The following is a 13,832-nucleotide window of genomic DNA, read 5'->3' as shown; positions in this document are numbered from 1 at the left end:
CCTGCTGGGCGGGCTGGCTGAGCACGGGGAGCAGTGCTGACCGCTCCTGCCCTAAGGAGCACGCGCCCTTTGGGGTGGGCTGCACTGGAGCCCTGCGGGACCACAACCCAGCCCTTCCGGGGCACGGACCGCGACTCTGGGCACCTGCACGGGGGCGTCGCCTCGCTGCCCAGCGCCCTCCTCGGACACGGCTCAGTGCCGAGCGGCGGGGTGGCCGGGAGGAAGGCGAGGGGCCGGGGCCCGTCAGCCCTTGGCTGGGAGGAAGGTGAGGAGCCGTGTGACCCTTCCCGCTGCCCCCCCCAGGCGCTAACTCCCCCCCGACCCGTGTGACCCTTCCCGCTGCCCCCAGGCGCTAACTCCCCCCCAACCCCTGTGACCCTTCCTGCTGCCCCCAGGCACTAACTCCCCCCCGACCTCTGTGACCCTTCCTGCTGCCCCCAGGCGCTAACTCCCCCCCGACCCGTGTGACCCTTCCTGCTGCCCCCAGGCGCTAACTCCCCACCGACCCGTGTGACCCTTCCTGCTGCCCCCAGGCGCTAACTCCCCCCCGACCTCTGTGACCCTTCCTGCTGCTCCCAGGCGCTAACTCCCCCCCGACCCGTGAGACCCTTCCCACTGCCCCCAGGCGCTAACTCCCCCCCGACCCGTGTGACCCTTCCTGCTGCCCCCAGGCGCTAACTCCCCCCCAACCCCTGTGACCCTTCCTGCTGCCCCCAGGCGCTAACTCCCCCCCGACCCGTGTGACCCTTCCCGCTGCCCCCAGGCGCTAACTCCCCCCCGACCCCTGTGACCCTTCCCGCTGCCCCCAGGCGCTAACTCCCCCCCGACCCGTGAGACCCTTCCCACTGCCCCCAGGCGCTAACTCCCCCCTGACCCGTGTGACCCTTCCCGCTTCCGCCCAGCCCTCAACTTGCCCCCTCACGCTATGAAATGCTTGCGAGTTGCCGCCTGCATTTGCCCCACCCCATTCCTTAAGGCAACCTGTGTAGAGACGTCTCCTCAGGAAAAGGCCCCAGCGCACCTGGGGCGCTGTCCAGACGAGGGGGCTGTGGAGCATCACGGCACACAGACTCGGGGAGCGGCCTCCTGCACCCTGCCTGGGTCCAGGAAACGGGGCCCAGGGAGCGGACACGCCTTTCCCTCCTGTGCTGTCTGAGGGTCTGTCTACACTACCCTTAGTTCGAACTAGGGGGGGTAATGTAGTCATACGGAGTTGCAAATGAAGCCCAGGATTTGAATTTCCCGGGCTTCATTTGCATAAAGCCGGCCGGCGCCATTTTTAAATGCCGGCTAGGTCGCACCCTGTGCCGCACGGCTACACGCGGCACGGACTAGCTAGTTCGGATTAGGCTTCCTATCCGAACTAGCTGTACGCCTCGTTCCACGAGGAAGCCTAATCCGAACTAGCTAGTCCGTGCCGCGTGTAGCCGCGCGGCACAGGGTGCGACCTAGCCGGCATTTAAAATGGCGCCGGCCGGCTTTATGCAAATGAAGCCCGGGAAATTCAAATCCCAGGCTTCATCTGCAACTCCGTATGACTACATTACCCCGCTAGTTCGAACTAGGGGTAGTGTAGACAGACCCTGAACGCTTACAAAGGCCAACACTAAGACGCCAAAGGCTACAAGTGGGGCTAGCCCTGTGGAGACAGTCGGTTGTGACAGGTGACTCCCGCGCCCCGGGGACCACCCAGAGAGCCCCCTTGAGTACCCGCGTCACCCGCTCTCCTCTGCAAACAACTCTTCCTTCCGAGTCAGTAAACCCTCCGGGCTCCACACGGCAAGGCTCTCGGAATAACTAGCGCTGCTCTGAAATAACACGCTCTGCGTCTACCCAGACCCTATGTCCAGCTGGCCTGGGGAGACGAGCGACTCCCTGGCCGAGCAGTTCCCATCTTCCTGTCCAAAGCGAGCCCCTCTGTCGGCTGGTGTCCGCTGAGCTACCGACCCGAGCCCAGCGCACCGATCCACCAGCAGCACCCCCCGGCGTGCTCACCGCACGGATACCTCGAAGGTGGGCCGCTCCCGGACGCGCTCCCAGCGGGGCCGGACAGGCAGGGTCCTGACGAAGGGCGACATGCCTTGGGAGTAGAGTTTGCTCTGCTTGTTCATGTTCACGATGTTGATTTTGATCAGCTTGCCGGGAGCGCCTCCCTTCACGCTGAAATAAAACCAGGATCTGGAAAGGACACGAAGAGGAACCAGGTCAGTCTATCAGCTGCTGTGTGTCCGCCCCGCAACGCCCCGGGTGCTAGGGCACAGGCCCCGGCAGCAACGGCAGAACCCCAATGCGACTCCAGCCATTAACTGTCACCTCTGCAACCTCGCAGCATAATCCGAGCCACGGGCACAGACCACGGAACTGGCAGGGCCCTCAAGACGTCACCAAGACCCCCCCGTCAGGACCCAGCACCGTCTAGGCCACCCCTGCTCTTCCATATCTCCAGGGATGGGGATTCCACAACCGCCCGGGGCAACTTATTCCAGTGTTTGACCCCCCCCGACAGGCAGGAACTTTTCCCTAATGTCCAACCCAAACCTCCCCTGCTGCAGTTTAAGCCCATTGCTGCTTGGCCTGTCCTCAGAGTTATGGAGAATAACTTTTCTCCCTCCTCCCTGTATCAGCCTTGGAAAAGTCTCTCCCTTTTCCACCAAGCTACCTGCACATCGCAGCCACAGCGCTCTGTGAACTTGGGGGCCAGAGTCTTTCCGTTAGCTCTGCAGAAGTCAAGCGAGCAGCGGGAGAAGCTGAATACTAGTCTGCCTTATGGACTGGGGATGGATGCGACTGGTCGACTATCTGATGGCATAAGCTTATCTGATAGTCGAGTAGTCCCTGGTCTAGTCACTTCCCCTCCCCCAGCGCCGCTATCAGAGGCAGCAAGGGAGGGAGCAGGAGCCGGTACGGGGGGGAAGGGAGAGGGCAGCTTAAAAGCCGGTTTCTCTGTGGGGGGTAGCGGGGACCAGGCACAAGCTGGGAATCAGCCGATCCCTGGCTCACTCCCCGTCCCAGGCACCGTACCGCTGCTTTTTAGATGTATCTGCCGGCTTTTTCTAGGTCCTGCTGCTCTTAATACATTTCAGAGGCAGAGCCGCAGCGGGTTAGCTGCTGGGGCCGGGAGCTTGGCCCCGCAGTCCCCCCTCATCGACCAAGGGATGGAAATTGCATCGCCAAGTCGAGGAGCTGATTAAACTGCCCCTCCCTGCGGCAAGAGGCCGGGAGCAGGAGCGCTCTCTGCTTCTCCTTCCTGCACTTTGCTGCCCCCCACGGGATCTGGGGAGAAGGCAGGGTGCCCCCGGCTCAGCAGGACACGCCCCCTTACCTGTTCCCGTTTTCATACTCGGTTTCGGCACAGTCGGGCTTGGTCCACACGTTGAATTCGTAGTCGGCCGCAGGCAGGGAGCTGCCAAAGCCAGTGCTGCTGTTCCCGGTCCCATCCCCCTCTCCTTCCTGGTGTTCCACCTTCTCCACATGAGCCAGGTTCCCCGAGTCAAACTTGGAACTGAACAAGAGGCCGCCACAGCGGATCTCCATGTTTAACTCCCCAGCGAGAGCGGGCTGGCATCCTCCACGCTGCTGCGGGCTGAGAGCTGAGGAGGGCAGACATCAACCCAGCCGTGAGCGGCGGCTCCCGCCCCCCCGCTCGCCTGCGATCACTTCCCGGCTCCAGGCCTCCCCTCAGGCCCAGCAGGATTCCCCACAAAACACCGGAGCCAGCAAGTTATGTCCCACACCCGGGTAGCCCAGAGGGCCTTCCGCACACCACCCCTTGCCGGGCGTGTGTTCAGCTCAGCCCCGCGGGGGGCCTGGCGTGAAACTGGCCAATGGGAGCTGCCTGTTTGAGTAACAGGCAGCCAAGAAACACCACGCCCTCTCCCCTCCGGCTCAGTTATTCACACGGCACATGGCCGTGCAAGCATAGTGCAGGCAGGCAGAGAAACCTTTGCAGCTCTGCAAGCATTTAGGTCAGCAGGCAGGCAGGCTGGCTGGGCTGCTGGCCGGTGAGTCTCCTGGGGTATGTCTACACTACCCCCTAGTTCGAACTAGCGGGGTAATGTAGTCATCCGCAGTTGCAAATCAAGCCCGGGATTTGAATTTCCCGGGCTTCATTTGCATGAAGCCGGCCGGCGCCATTTTTAAATGCCGGCTAGTTCGAACCCCGTGCCGCGCGGCTACACGCGGCACGGAGTAGCTAGTTTGGATCAGGCTTCTAATCCGAACTAGCTGTACTCCTCCGAACTAGCTACTCTGTGCCGCGTGTAGCCGCGTAGCACGGGGTTCGAACTAGCCAGCATTTAAAAATGGCGCCAGCCAGCTTCATGCAAATGGAGCCCGGGAAATTCAAATCCCGGGCTTGATTTGCAACTGCGGATGACTACATTACCCTCCTAGTTCAAACTAGAGGGGTAGTGTAGACAGACCCTCGGTCACCTCTGGCACCTCCCCCCCCCACTCAACATACCCAAACCCTCTGTCCCCCTCTTGCACCTATACTCCCTCCCAGGTCTGGTACCCCAATCCCCTGCCCCAGATCACAATCCCTCCTCCCCTAGGTTACAACCCACATTCCTGTACCCCAGTCTCTTCCCCTAGGTCACAAACCAAACCCCTGCTCCCCAGTCCCCTGCCCTAGGTCACAAGTGTCTCCTTCACTGAAACTTCCTCCCAGACCCCAGTCCCTTACCCCACGCGCCCTTCTGCACCCAACCTCCCTCCCACACTCCGCAGCTCCTCCGTTAACATCATGGAGAGTGCAGCGCACGACCACTTTCCAAAATCTTGGAGTGCCCCCCTCCCCTGTCAAATATTATTGCCCACCCCTGGTGTAAAGGCTTTGTACACTGAAGACACCTTTACATAACAAATCGCTGTTTTGGCAGGGCACGGGGAAAGGGAGGAGGTAAGACTCCAGGAAGATTTCCGGCCATCCAATTTCTGCAAGCGTGGGGCTTGCTAGATATTTAGCTAATCAAAACCGAAGCCACATGTGTTCATCTACCTAGGAACCTATCGGTCTGCTGCAGCAAAGGGGCCAGGCCAGAGAGAGGTCAATGCAAGGTATCCCATTTGTTACCCGCTGGATGGAGCAGGCTTCCAAAGGCAGATGTTTCGCTAGCAGACCCTCTTCCCTCCTGCTTTGTATGCTTCTAAGTACAAACCACTGTCCGAGTTGGCCAACCTGCGGGGGAACACAACACAACTCAAAGACACTTCGATATTACGGTGCTGAACCTCAGACAATAACCTCGCTCAAAAAGCAGCAACCCTGCTACTGATGAAAAAGGGAGGGGGACGCATATTGAGAGCAGAGGACAGATATTCCCTCGGCACCGTCCAAAGCAGTACACGGACTGTGGAGTGCTCCTGCAGCCCCAACAGGGCGAGACACCACGCTGGTGGCCTGCTTTGCACACACATCTCCACCCTGTCACACAGTCAGCAGGCACTAGAGAGTTGTGCTGTGCTGCCTGCAGGTCCCAGGACTCAGCGCGGGTGCACAGCCACAGAGCACTGACATCTTGCCCACAAGTCCCAGGGCATAGTGCAGGCGCACAGGCGGAGAACATTGACATGCTGTCCACGGGTCCCAGAGCACAGTGGGGGCACACAGGCAGAGAGCCATGCTGCGCTGCCCAGAATATAGATGGTGGGTTCAAAGGCAGAGAGCCGTGCTATGGATCCAGGGCACAGCACAGGTGCACAGGTGGAGAGACGTGCAGAACAGGGCGCAGGCAGGGTCACACAGGCGGAGGGATATGCAGAATAGGGCACAGGTGGGGGCGCACAGGAGGAGGGATGTGCAGAACAGGGCGCAGGCGGGGGCTCGCAGGCGGAGGGATGTGCAGTACAGGGTACATGCGGGGGCGCACAGGCGGAGCGATGTGTAGAACGGGGAGAAGGCGGGGGCTCGCAGGCAGAGGGATGTGTAGAACAGGGCACAGGCGGAGGGATGTGCAGTACAGGGGACAAGCAGGGGCGCACCGGTGGAGAGGTGTGTAGAACAGGGTACAGGCGGGGAGCACAGGCAGAGGGGTGTGCAGAACAGGGTACAGGCGGGGGCATACAGGCGGAGGGGTGTGCAGAACAGGGCACAGGTGGGGGCGCACAGGCAGAGGGATGTGCAGTACAGGGTACAGGCTGAGGGATGTGCAATACAGGGTACAGGCGGGGACGCACAGGTGGAGGGGTGTGCAATACAGGGTACAGGCGGGGGCGCACAAGCAGAGGAATGTGAAGTACAGGGTACAGGCGGGGGCGCACAGGCGGAGAGATGATGCAGAACAGGGGACAGGAGGGGGCGCACAGGCAGAGAGATTATCCAGAATAGGGCACAAGCGGGGCGCACAGGCAGAGAGATTTTCCAGAACAGGCCATGGGAGGGGGCGACCAGGCGGAGAGATTATCCAGAACAGGGTACAGGCAGAGCGGTGTGCAGAACAGGGCACAGGCGGGGACGCACAGGCGGAGGGATGTGCAGTACAGGGAACAAGCGGGGGCACACAGGCGGAGAATGTGCAGTACAGGGCAGAGGCGGGGGCGCACAGGCAGAAAGATTATGCAGAACAGGGCAGAGGCGGGGGCGCACAGGTGGAGAGATTATGCAGAACAGGGAAGAGGCGGGGCGCGCAGGCAGAGAGATTATGCACAACAGGGCAGAGGCGGGGCGCGCAGGTGGAGAGATTATGCAGAAAAGGGCACAGGCGGGGGCGCGCAGGCGGAGGGGTGTGTAGAACAGGGGACAGGCGGGGGCACGCAGGCGGAGGGGTGTGTAGAACAGGGGACAGGCGGGGGCGCACAGGCGGAGGGGTTTGTAGAACAGGGCACAGGCGGGGGGCGCACAGGCGGAGGGGTTTGTAGAACAGGGCACAGGCGGGGGCGCACAGGCGGAGGGGTGTGTAGAACAGGGGACAGGAGGAAAGATTATGCAGAACAGGGCAGAGACGGGGGTGCACAGGCAGAGAGATTGTGTAGAACAGGGCACAGGCGGGGGTGCACAGGCAGAGAGATTGTGTAGAATAGGGCACAGGCGGGGGTGCACAGGCAGAGAGATTGTGTAGAAAAGGGCACAGGCGGAGGGGTGTTCAGAACAGAGCACAGGCGGAGGCGCACCGGCGGAGAGATTGTGCAGAACAGGGCACAGGCGGGGGCGCACAGGCGGAGAGATTGTGTAGAACAGGGCACAGGCGGCGGCGCACAGGCAGAGAGATTGTGTAGAACAGGGCACAGGCAGAGGGGTGTGTAAAAAAGGGCACAGGCGGGGGCGCACAGGCGGAGGGGTGTGCAGAACAGGGCACAGGCGGGGGCGAACAGGCGGAGGAGTGTGTAGAAAAGGGCACAGGCGGAGGCGCACAGGCGGAGGAGTGTGTAGAAAAGGGCACAGGCGGGGGCACACAGGCGGAGGGGTGTGTAGAACAGGGCACAGGCGGAGGAGTGTGTAGAACAGGGCACAGGCGGGGGCGCACAGGCGGAGGGGTGTGCAGAACAGGGCACAGGCGGAGGGGTGTGCAGAACAGGGCACAGGCGGAGGGGTGTGTAGAACAGGGCACAGGCGGAGGCGCACAGGCGGGGGGGTGTGCAGAACAGGGCACAGGCGGAGGGGTGTGTAGAACAGGGCACAGGCGGGGGCACACAGGCGGAGGGGTGTGTAGAACAGGGCACAGGCGGGGGCGCACAGGCGGAGGGGTGTGTAGAACAGGGCACAGGCGGGGGCGCACAGGCGGAGGGGTGCGTAGAACAGGGCACAGGCGGGGCGCACAGGCGGAGGGGTGCGTAGAACAGGGCACAGGCGGGGGCGCACAGGCGGAGGGGTGCGTAGAACAGGGCACAGGCGGGGGCGCACAGGCGGAGGGGTGCGTAGAACAGGGCACAGGCGGAGGGGTGCGTAGAACAGGGCACAGGCGGGGGCGCACAGGCGGAGGGGTGTGTAGAACAGGGCACAGGCGGGGGCGCACAGGCGGAGGGGTGTGTAGAACAGGGCACAGGCGGGGGCGCACAGGCGGAGGGGTGTGTAGAACAGGGCACAGGCGGGGGCGCACAGGCGGAGGGGTGTGTAGAACAGGGCACAGGCGGGGGCGCACAGGCGGAGGGGTGTGTAGAACAGGGCACAGGCGGGGGCGCACAGGCGGAGGGGTGTGTAGAACAGGGCACAGGCGGGGGCGCACAGGCGGAGGGGTGTGTAGAACAGGGCACAGGCGGGGGCGCACAGGCGGAGGGGTGTGTAGAACAGGGCACAGGCGGGGGCGCACAGGCGGAAGGGTGTGTAGAACAGGGCACAAGCGGAGGCGCACAGGCGGGGGGGGTGTAGAACAGGGCACAGGCGGAGGGGTGTGTAGAACAGGGCACAGGCGGAGGGGTGTGTAGAACAGGGCACAGGCGGGGGCACACAGGCGGAGGGGTGTGTAGAACAGGGCACAGGCGGGGGCGCACAGGCGGAGGGGTGTGTAGAACAGGGCACAGGCGGGGGCGCACAGGCGGAGGGGTGTGTAGAACAGGGCACAGGCGGAGGGGTGTGTAGAACAGGGCACAGGCGGGGGCGCACAGGCGGAGGGGTGTGTAGAAGAGGGCACAGGCGGAGGGGTGTGTAGAACAGGGCACAGGCGGGGGCGCACAGGCGGAGGGGTGTGTAGAACAGGGCACAGGCGGGGGCGCACAGGCGGAGGGGTGTGTAGAACAGGGCACAGGCGGGGGTGCACAGGCGGAGGGGTGTGTAGAACAGGGCACAGGCGGGGCGCACAGGCGGAGGGGTGTGTAGAACAGGGCACAGGCGGAGGGGTGTGTAGAACAGGGCACAGGCGGGGGCGCACAGGCGGAGGGGTGTGTAGAACAGGGCACAGGCGGGGGCACACAGGCGGAGGGGTGTGTAGAACAGGGCACAGGCGGGGGCGCACAGGCGGAGGGGTGTGTAGAACAGGGCACAGGCGGGGCGCACAGGCGGAGGGGTTTGTAGAACAGGGCACAGGCGGAGGGGTGTGTAGAACAGGGCACAGGCGGGGACGCACAGGCGGAGGGATGTGCAGTACAGGGAACAAGCGGGGGCACACAGGCGGAGAATGTGCAGTACAGGGCAGAGGCGGGGGCGCACAGGCAGAAAGATTATGCAGAACAGGGCAGAGGCGGGGGCGCACAGGTGGAGAGATTATGCAGAACAGGGAAGAGGCGGGGCGCGCAGGCAGAGAGATTATGCACAACAGGGCAGAGGCGGGGCGCGCAGGTGGAGAGATTATGCAGAAAAGGGCACAGGCGGGGGCGCGCAGGCGGAGGGGTGTGTAGAACAGGGGACAGGCGGGGGCGCACAGGCGGAGGGGTGTGTAGAACAGAGGACAGGCGGGAGCGCACAGGGGGAGGGAGGTGTAAACAGGGCACAGGCGGGGGCACGCAGGCGGAGGGGTGTGTAGAACAGGGGACAGGCGGGGGCGCACAGGCGGAGGGGTTTGTAGAACAGGGCACAGGCGGGGGGCGCACAGGCGGAGGGGTTTGTAGAACAGGGCACAGGCGGGGGCGCACAGGCGGAGGGGTGTGTAGAACAGGGGACAGGAGGAAAGATTATGCAGAACAGGGCAGAGACGGGGGTGCACAGGCAGAGAGATTGTGTAGAACAGGGCAGAGGCGGGGGTGCACAGGCAGAGAGATTGTGTAGAATAGGGCACAGGCGGGGGTGCACAGGCAGAGAGATTGTGTAGAACAGGGCACAGGCGGAGGAGTGTGCAGAACAGGGCACAGGCGGGGGCGCACAGGCGGAGGGGTGTGCAGAACAGGGCACAGGCGGGGGCGCGCAGGCAGAGAGATTGTGCAGAACAGGGCACAGGCGGGGGCGCGCAGGCGGGGGGGCGCAGAACAGGGCATAGGCGGGGACGCACAGGTGGAGGGGTGTGCAGAACAGGGCACAGGCTGGGGCGCACAGGCGGAGGGGTGTGTAGAAAAGGGCACAGGCGGGGGCACACAGGCGGAGGGGTGTGTAGAACAGGGCACAGGCGGAGGAGTGTGCAGAACAGGGCACAGGCGGGGGCGCACAGGCGGAGGGGTGTGCAGAACAGGGCACAGGCGGGGGCGCGCAGGCAGAGAGATTGTGCAGAACAGGGTACAGGCGGGGGCGCGCAGGCGGGGGGGCGCAGAACAGGGCATAGGCGGGGACGCACAGGTGGAGGGGTGTGCAGAACAGGGCACAGGCGGGGGCGCACAGGCGGAGGGGTGTGTAGAACAGGGCACAGGCGGGGGCGCACAGGCGGAGGGGTGTGCAGAACAGGGCGCAGGCGGGAGCGCACAGGCGGAGGGGTGTGCAGAACAGGGCGCAGGCGGGGGCGCACAGGCGGAGGGGTGTGCAGAACAGGGCGCAGGTGGAGGCGCACAGGCGGAGGGGTGTGCAGAACAGGGCACAGGTGGGGGCGCACAGGCGGAGGGGGCGCAGAACAGGGCACAGGCGGGGGCGCACAGGCGGAGGGGTGTGTAGAACAGGGCACAGGCGGGGGCGCACAGGCGGGGGGGGCGCAGAACAGGGCACAGGCGGGGGCGCACAGGCGGAGGGGTGTGTAGAACAGGGCACAGGTGGAGGGGTGTGTAGAACAGGGCACAAGCGGAGGCGCACAGGCGGGGGGGGTGTAGAACAGGGCACAGGCGGAGGGGTGTGTAGAACAGGGCACAGGCGGAGGGGTGTGTAGAACAGGGCACAGGCGGGGGCGCACAGGCGGAGGGGTGTGCAGAACAGGGCACAGGCGGAGGGGTGTGCAGAACAGGGCACAGGCGGAGGGGTGTGTAGAACAGGGCACAGGCGGAGGGGTGTGTAGAACAGGGCACAGGCGGAGGCGCACAGGCGGGGGGGTGTGCAGAACAGGGCACAGGCGGAGGGGTGTGTAGAACAGGGCACAGGCGGGGGCACACAGGCGGAGGGGTGTGTAGAACAGGGCACAGGCGGGGGCGCACAGGCGGAGGGGTGTGTAGAACAGGGCACAGGCGGGGGCGCACAGGCGGAGGGGTGCGTAGAACAGGGCACAGGCGGGGCGCACAGGCGGAGGGGTGCGTAGAACAGGGCACAGGCGGGGGCGCACAGGCGGAGGGGTGCGTAGAACAGGGCACAGGCGGAGGGGTGCGTAGAACAGGGCACAGGCGGGGGCGCACAGGCGGAGGGGTGCGTAGAACAGGGCACAGGCGGGGGCGCACAGGCGGAGGGGTGTGTAGAACAGGGCACAGGCGGGGGCGCACAGGCGGAGGGGTGTGTAGAACAGGGCACAGGCGGGGGCGCACAGGCGGAGGGGTGTGTAGAACAGGGCACAGGCGGGGGCGCACAGGCGGAGGGGTGTGTAGAACAGGGCACAGGCGGGGGCGCACAGGCGGAGGGGTGTGTAGAACAGGGCACAGGCGGGGGCGCACAGGCGGAGGGGTGTGTAGAACAGGGCACAAGCGGAGGCGCACAGGCGGGGGGGGTGTGTAGAACAGGGCACAGGCGGAGGGGTGTGTAGAACAGGGCACAGGCGGAGGGGTGTGTAGAACAGGGCACAGGCGGGGGCACACAGGCGGAGGGGTGTGTAGAACAGGGCACAGGCGGGGGCGCACAGGCGGAGGGGTGTGTAGAACAGGGCACAGGCGGGGGCGCACAGGCGGAGGGGTGTGTAGAACAGGGCACAGGCGGAGGGGTGTGTAGAACAGGGCACAGGCGGGGGCGCACAGGCGGAGGGGTGTGTAGAAGAGGGCACAGGCGGAGGGTGTGTAGAACAGGGCACAGGCGGGGGCGCACAGGCGGAGGGGTGTGTAGAACAGGGCACAGGCGGGGGCGCACAGGCGGAGGGGTGTGTAGAACAGGGCACAGGCGGGGGCGCACAGGCGGAGGGGTGTGTAGAACAGGGCACAGGCGGGGCGCACAGGCGGAGGGGTGTGTAGAACAGGGCACAGGCGGAGGGGTGTGTAGAACAGGGCACAGGCGGGGGCGCACAGGCGGAGGGGTGTGTAGAACAGGGCACAGGCAGGGGCACACAGGCGGAGGGGTGTGTAGAACAGGGCACAGGCGGGGGCGCACAGGCGGAGGGGTGTGTAGAACAGGGCACAGGCGGGGGCGCACAGGCGGAGGGGTGTGTAGAACAGGGCACAGGCGGGGGCGCACAGGCGGAGGGGTGTGCAGAACAGGGCACAGGCGGGGGCACACAGGCGGAGGGTTGTGCAGAACAGGGCACAGGCGGGGCGCACAGGCGGAGGGGTGTGCAGAACAGGGCACAGGCGGGGCGCACAGGCGGAGGGGTGTGCAGAACAGGGCACAGGCGGGGCGCACAGGCGGAGGGGTGTGCAGAACAGGGCACAGGCGGGGCGCACAGGCGGAGGGGTGTGCAGAACAGGGCACAGGCGGGGCGCACAGGCGGAGGGGTGTGCAGAACAGGGCACAGGCGGGGCGCACAGGCGGAGGGGTGTGCAGAACAGGGCACAGGCGGGGCGCACAGGCGGAGGGGGTGTGCAGAACAGGGCACAGGCGGGGCGCACAGGCGGAGGGGTGTGCAGAACAGGGCACAGGCGGGGCGCACAGGCGGAGGGGTGTGCAGAACAGGGCACAGGCGGGGCGCACAGGCGGAGGGGTGTGCAGAACAGGGCACAGGCGGGGCGCACAGGCGGAGGGGTGTGCAGAACAGGGCACAGGCGGCGCGCACAGGCGGAGGGGTGTGCAGAACAGGGCACAGGCGGGGCGCACAGGCGGAGGGGTGTGCAGAACAGGGCACAGGCGGGGCGCACAGGCGGAGGGGTGTGTAGAACAGGGCACAGGCGGGGGCCAGGTGCTGATGGGTTCGAGCTCAGCTGGATCCTCGGCGCGGGGGTCTCGCCAAGGGAGCCCGGGGGGGGGCAACGCGCCTCTGTGCCAGCTGGGGGGGTGGGAGGGGTCCGCTCACCTCTGCGGATGGAAGGGGCGGGGCTTCGGGGCCGTTTCTCTCGGCGAGCGGCGGCAGGGGGCGGGGCTGCGAGGCGGTTGCGTCCAGCGCGCGAGGAGGGGGCGGGGCGTCGGGGCCGTTTGTGTCGGCGCGCGGCGGCAGGGGGCGGGGTTTCGGGGCCGTTTGTGTCGGCGCGCGGGGAGGGGCGGGGCGGTTGCGTCCAGCGCGCGAGGAGGGGGCGACAGCGGGGCCTCGTGGCCGTTTCGCCCGGTCCGCGGGGCCTCGGGGCCGTTAGGCCGAGCAAGCGCGGCCGGAGTCTCTCACCTCCGCCTGCCGGGCCCCGGCCGCCGGTCGTCGCTGCCCCCGGAGCCCGGCTCCCCAGCAACCCCGCAGTCGCCACCGGCCTGCCCGACAACAGCAACGCGCCCGCCCATTGGCCGGCCCGCCCCTGGAGCAACGCGCCCGCCCATTGGCTGCTCGCACGGCGGAGGCGGAGCCGGCCGCGGAGGGGCGGGAGTCCGCGACGTTAGGCGTCATGGCAGCGAGGGTGGGCGGGGCATGCGCGGGGCGTGGCCTGAGTCCCGCTGCCAGGGTCGCGAATGCTTCCTCCCGCGCGGAGCTGCGCCCCAGGCGCGCGCATGCGCATTCCCCCAGGAATCACTCGGCAGCGCTGCTCAGTCTCCTTTATTTCCAGCACAGGGGCGGGGCGGGGCGGGGCGGCCCTGGTCCCCCCCCCCGGGCTCACAGGGCTTGGAGACTCCCCCTCCCCCCCCCCGGGCGCTAGCTGCGGGCAAGGGCGGCAGAGCCCGGGGGGGGGCAGACCCCGCAGCCTGCTGCCCCCGTGGCCGGGTGGTCTGGCTCGGGATCCCCCCCCCGGGCACGGGACCAGCCTCCCCTGCAGCCAGGCCACTGCCCGGAGACAGGGCACAAGGGCCAGGAAGGAAACACCCCCCGCTGGAGTCTCTGCCCCCCCTTGCGGGTCCCGCCCCG

At 66.0% G+C, this 13,832-nt stretch overlaps 1 protein-coding gene across 7 annotated transcripts in view; it reads right to left on the bottom strand.

Moving 5' to 3' along the window:
• Positions 1–13,320, bottom strand: part of AGBL5 (AGBL carboxypeptidase 5) — a 40,444-nt gene extending 27,124 nt beyond the window's left edge. The window contains exons 1-4 of one of the 7 annotated variants that reach the window (XM_075914567.1): positions 13,167–13,320; positions 5,160–5,179; positions 3,323–3,590; positions 2,007–2,178 (exon numbers count right to left, since the gene is read on the bottom strand). In XM_075914567.1, coding sequence (XP_075770682.1) covers positions 2,007–2,178; positions 3,323–3,590; positions 5,160–5,179; positions 13,167–13,312 — 606 coding nt within the window. In that variant the 5' untranslated portion in view covers positions 13,313–13,320. Of the gene's footprint in view, positions 1–2,006; positions 2,179–3,322; positions 3,591–4,999; positions 5,180–12,863; positions 13,112–13,166 lie in introns of those variants that run through there. The other 6 variants (XM_075914566.1, XM_075914570.1, XM_075914565.1 and 3 more) reach the window with 6 other exon arrangements.
• Positions 13,321–13,832: the final 512 nt, after the last annotated feature.

Source organism: Pelodiscus sinensis, unplaced genomic scaffold, assembly GCF_049634645.1.
Source record: "Pelodiscus sinensis isolate JC-2024 unplaced genomic scaffold, ASM4963464v1 ctg104, whole genome shotgun sequence".
NCBI lineage: Eukaryota > Metazoa > Chordata > Testudines > Trionychidae > Pelodiscus > Pelodiscus sinensis.
The sequence above is the reverse complement of the archived record's forward strand: the minus strand, read 5'-3'. Positions and strand labels throughout refer to the sequence as shown.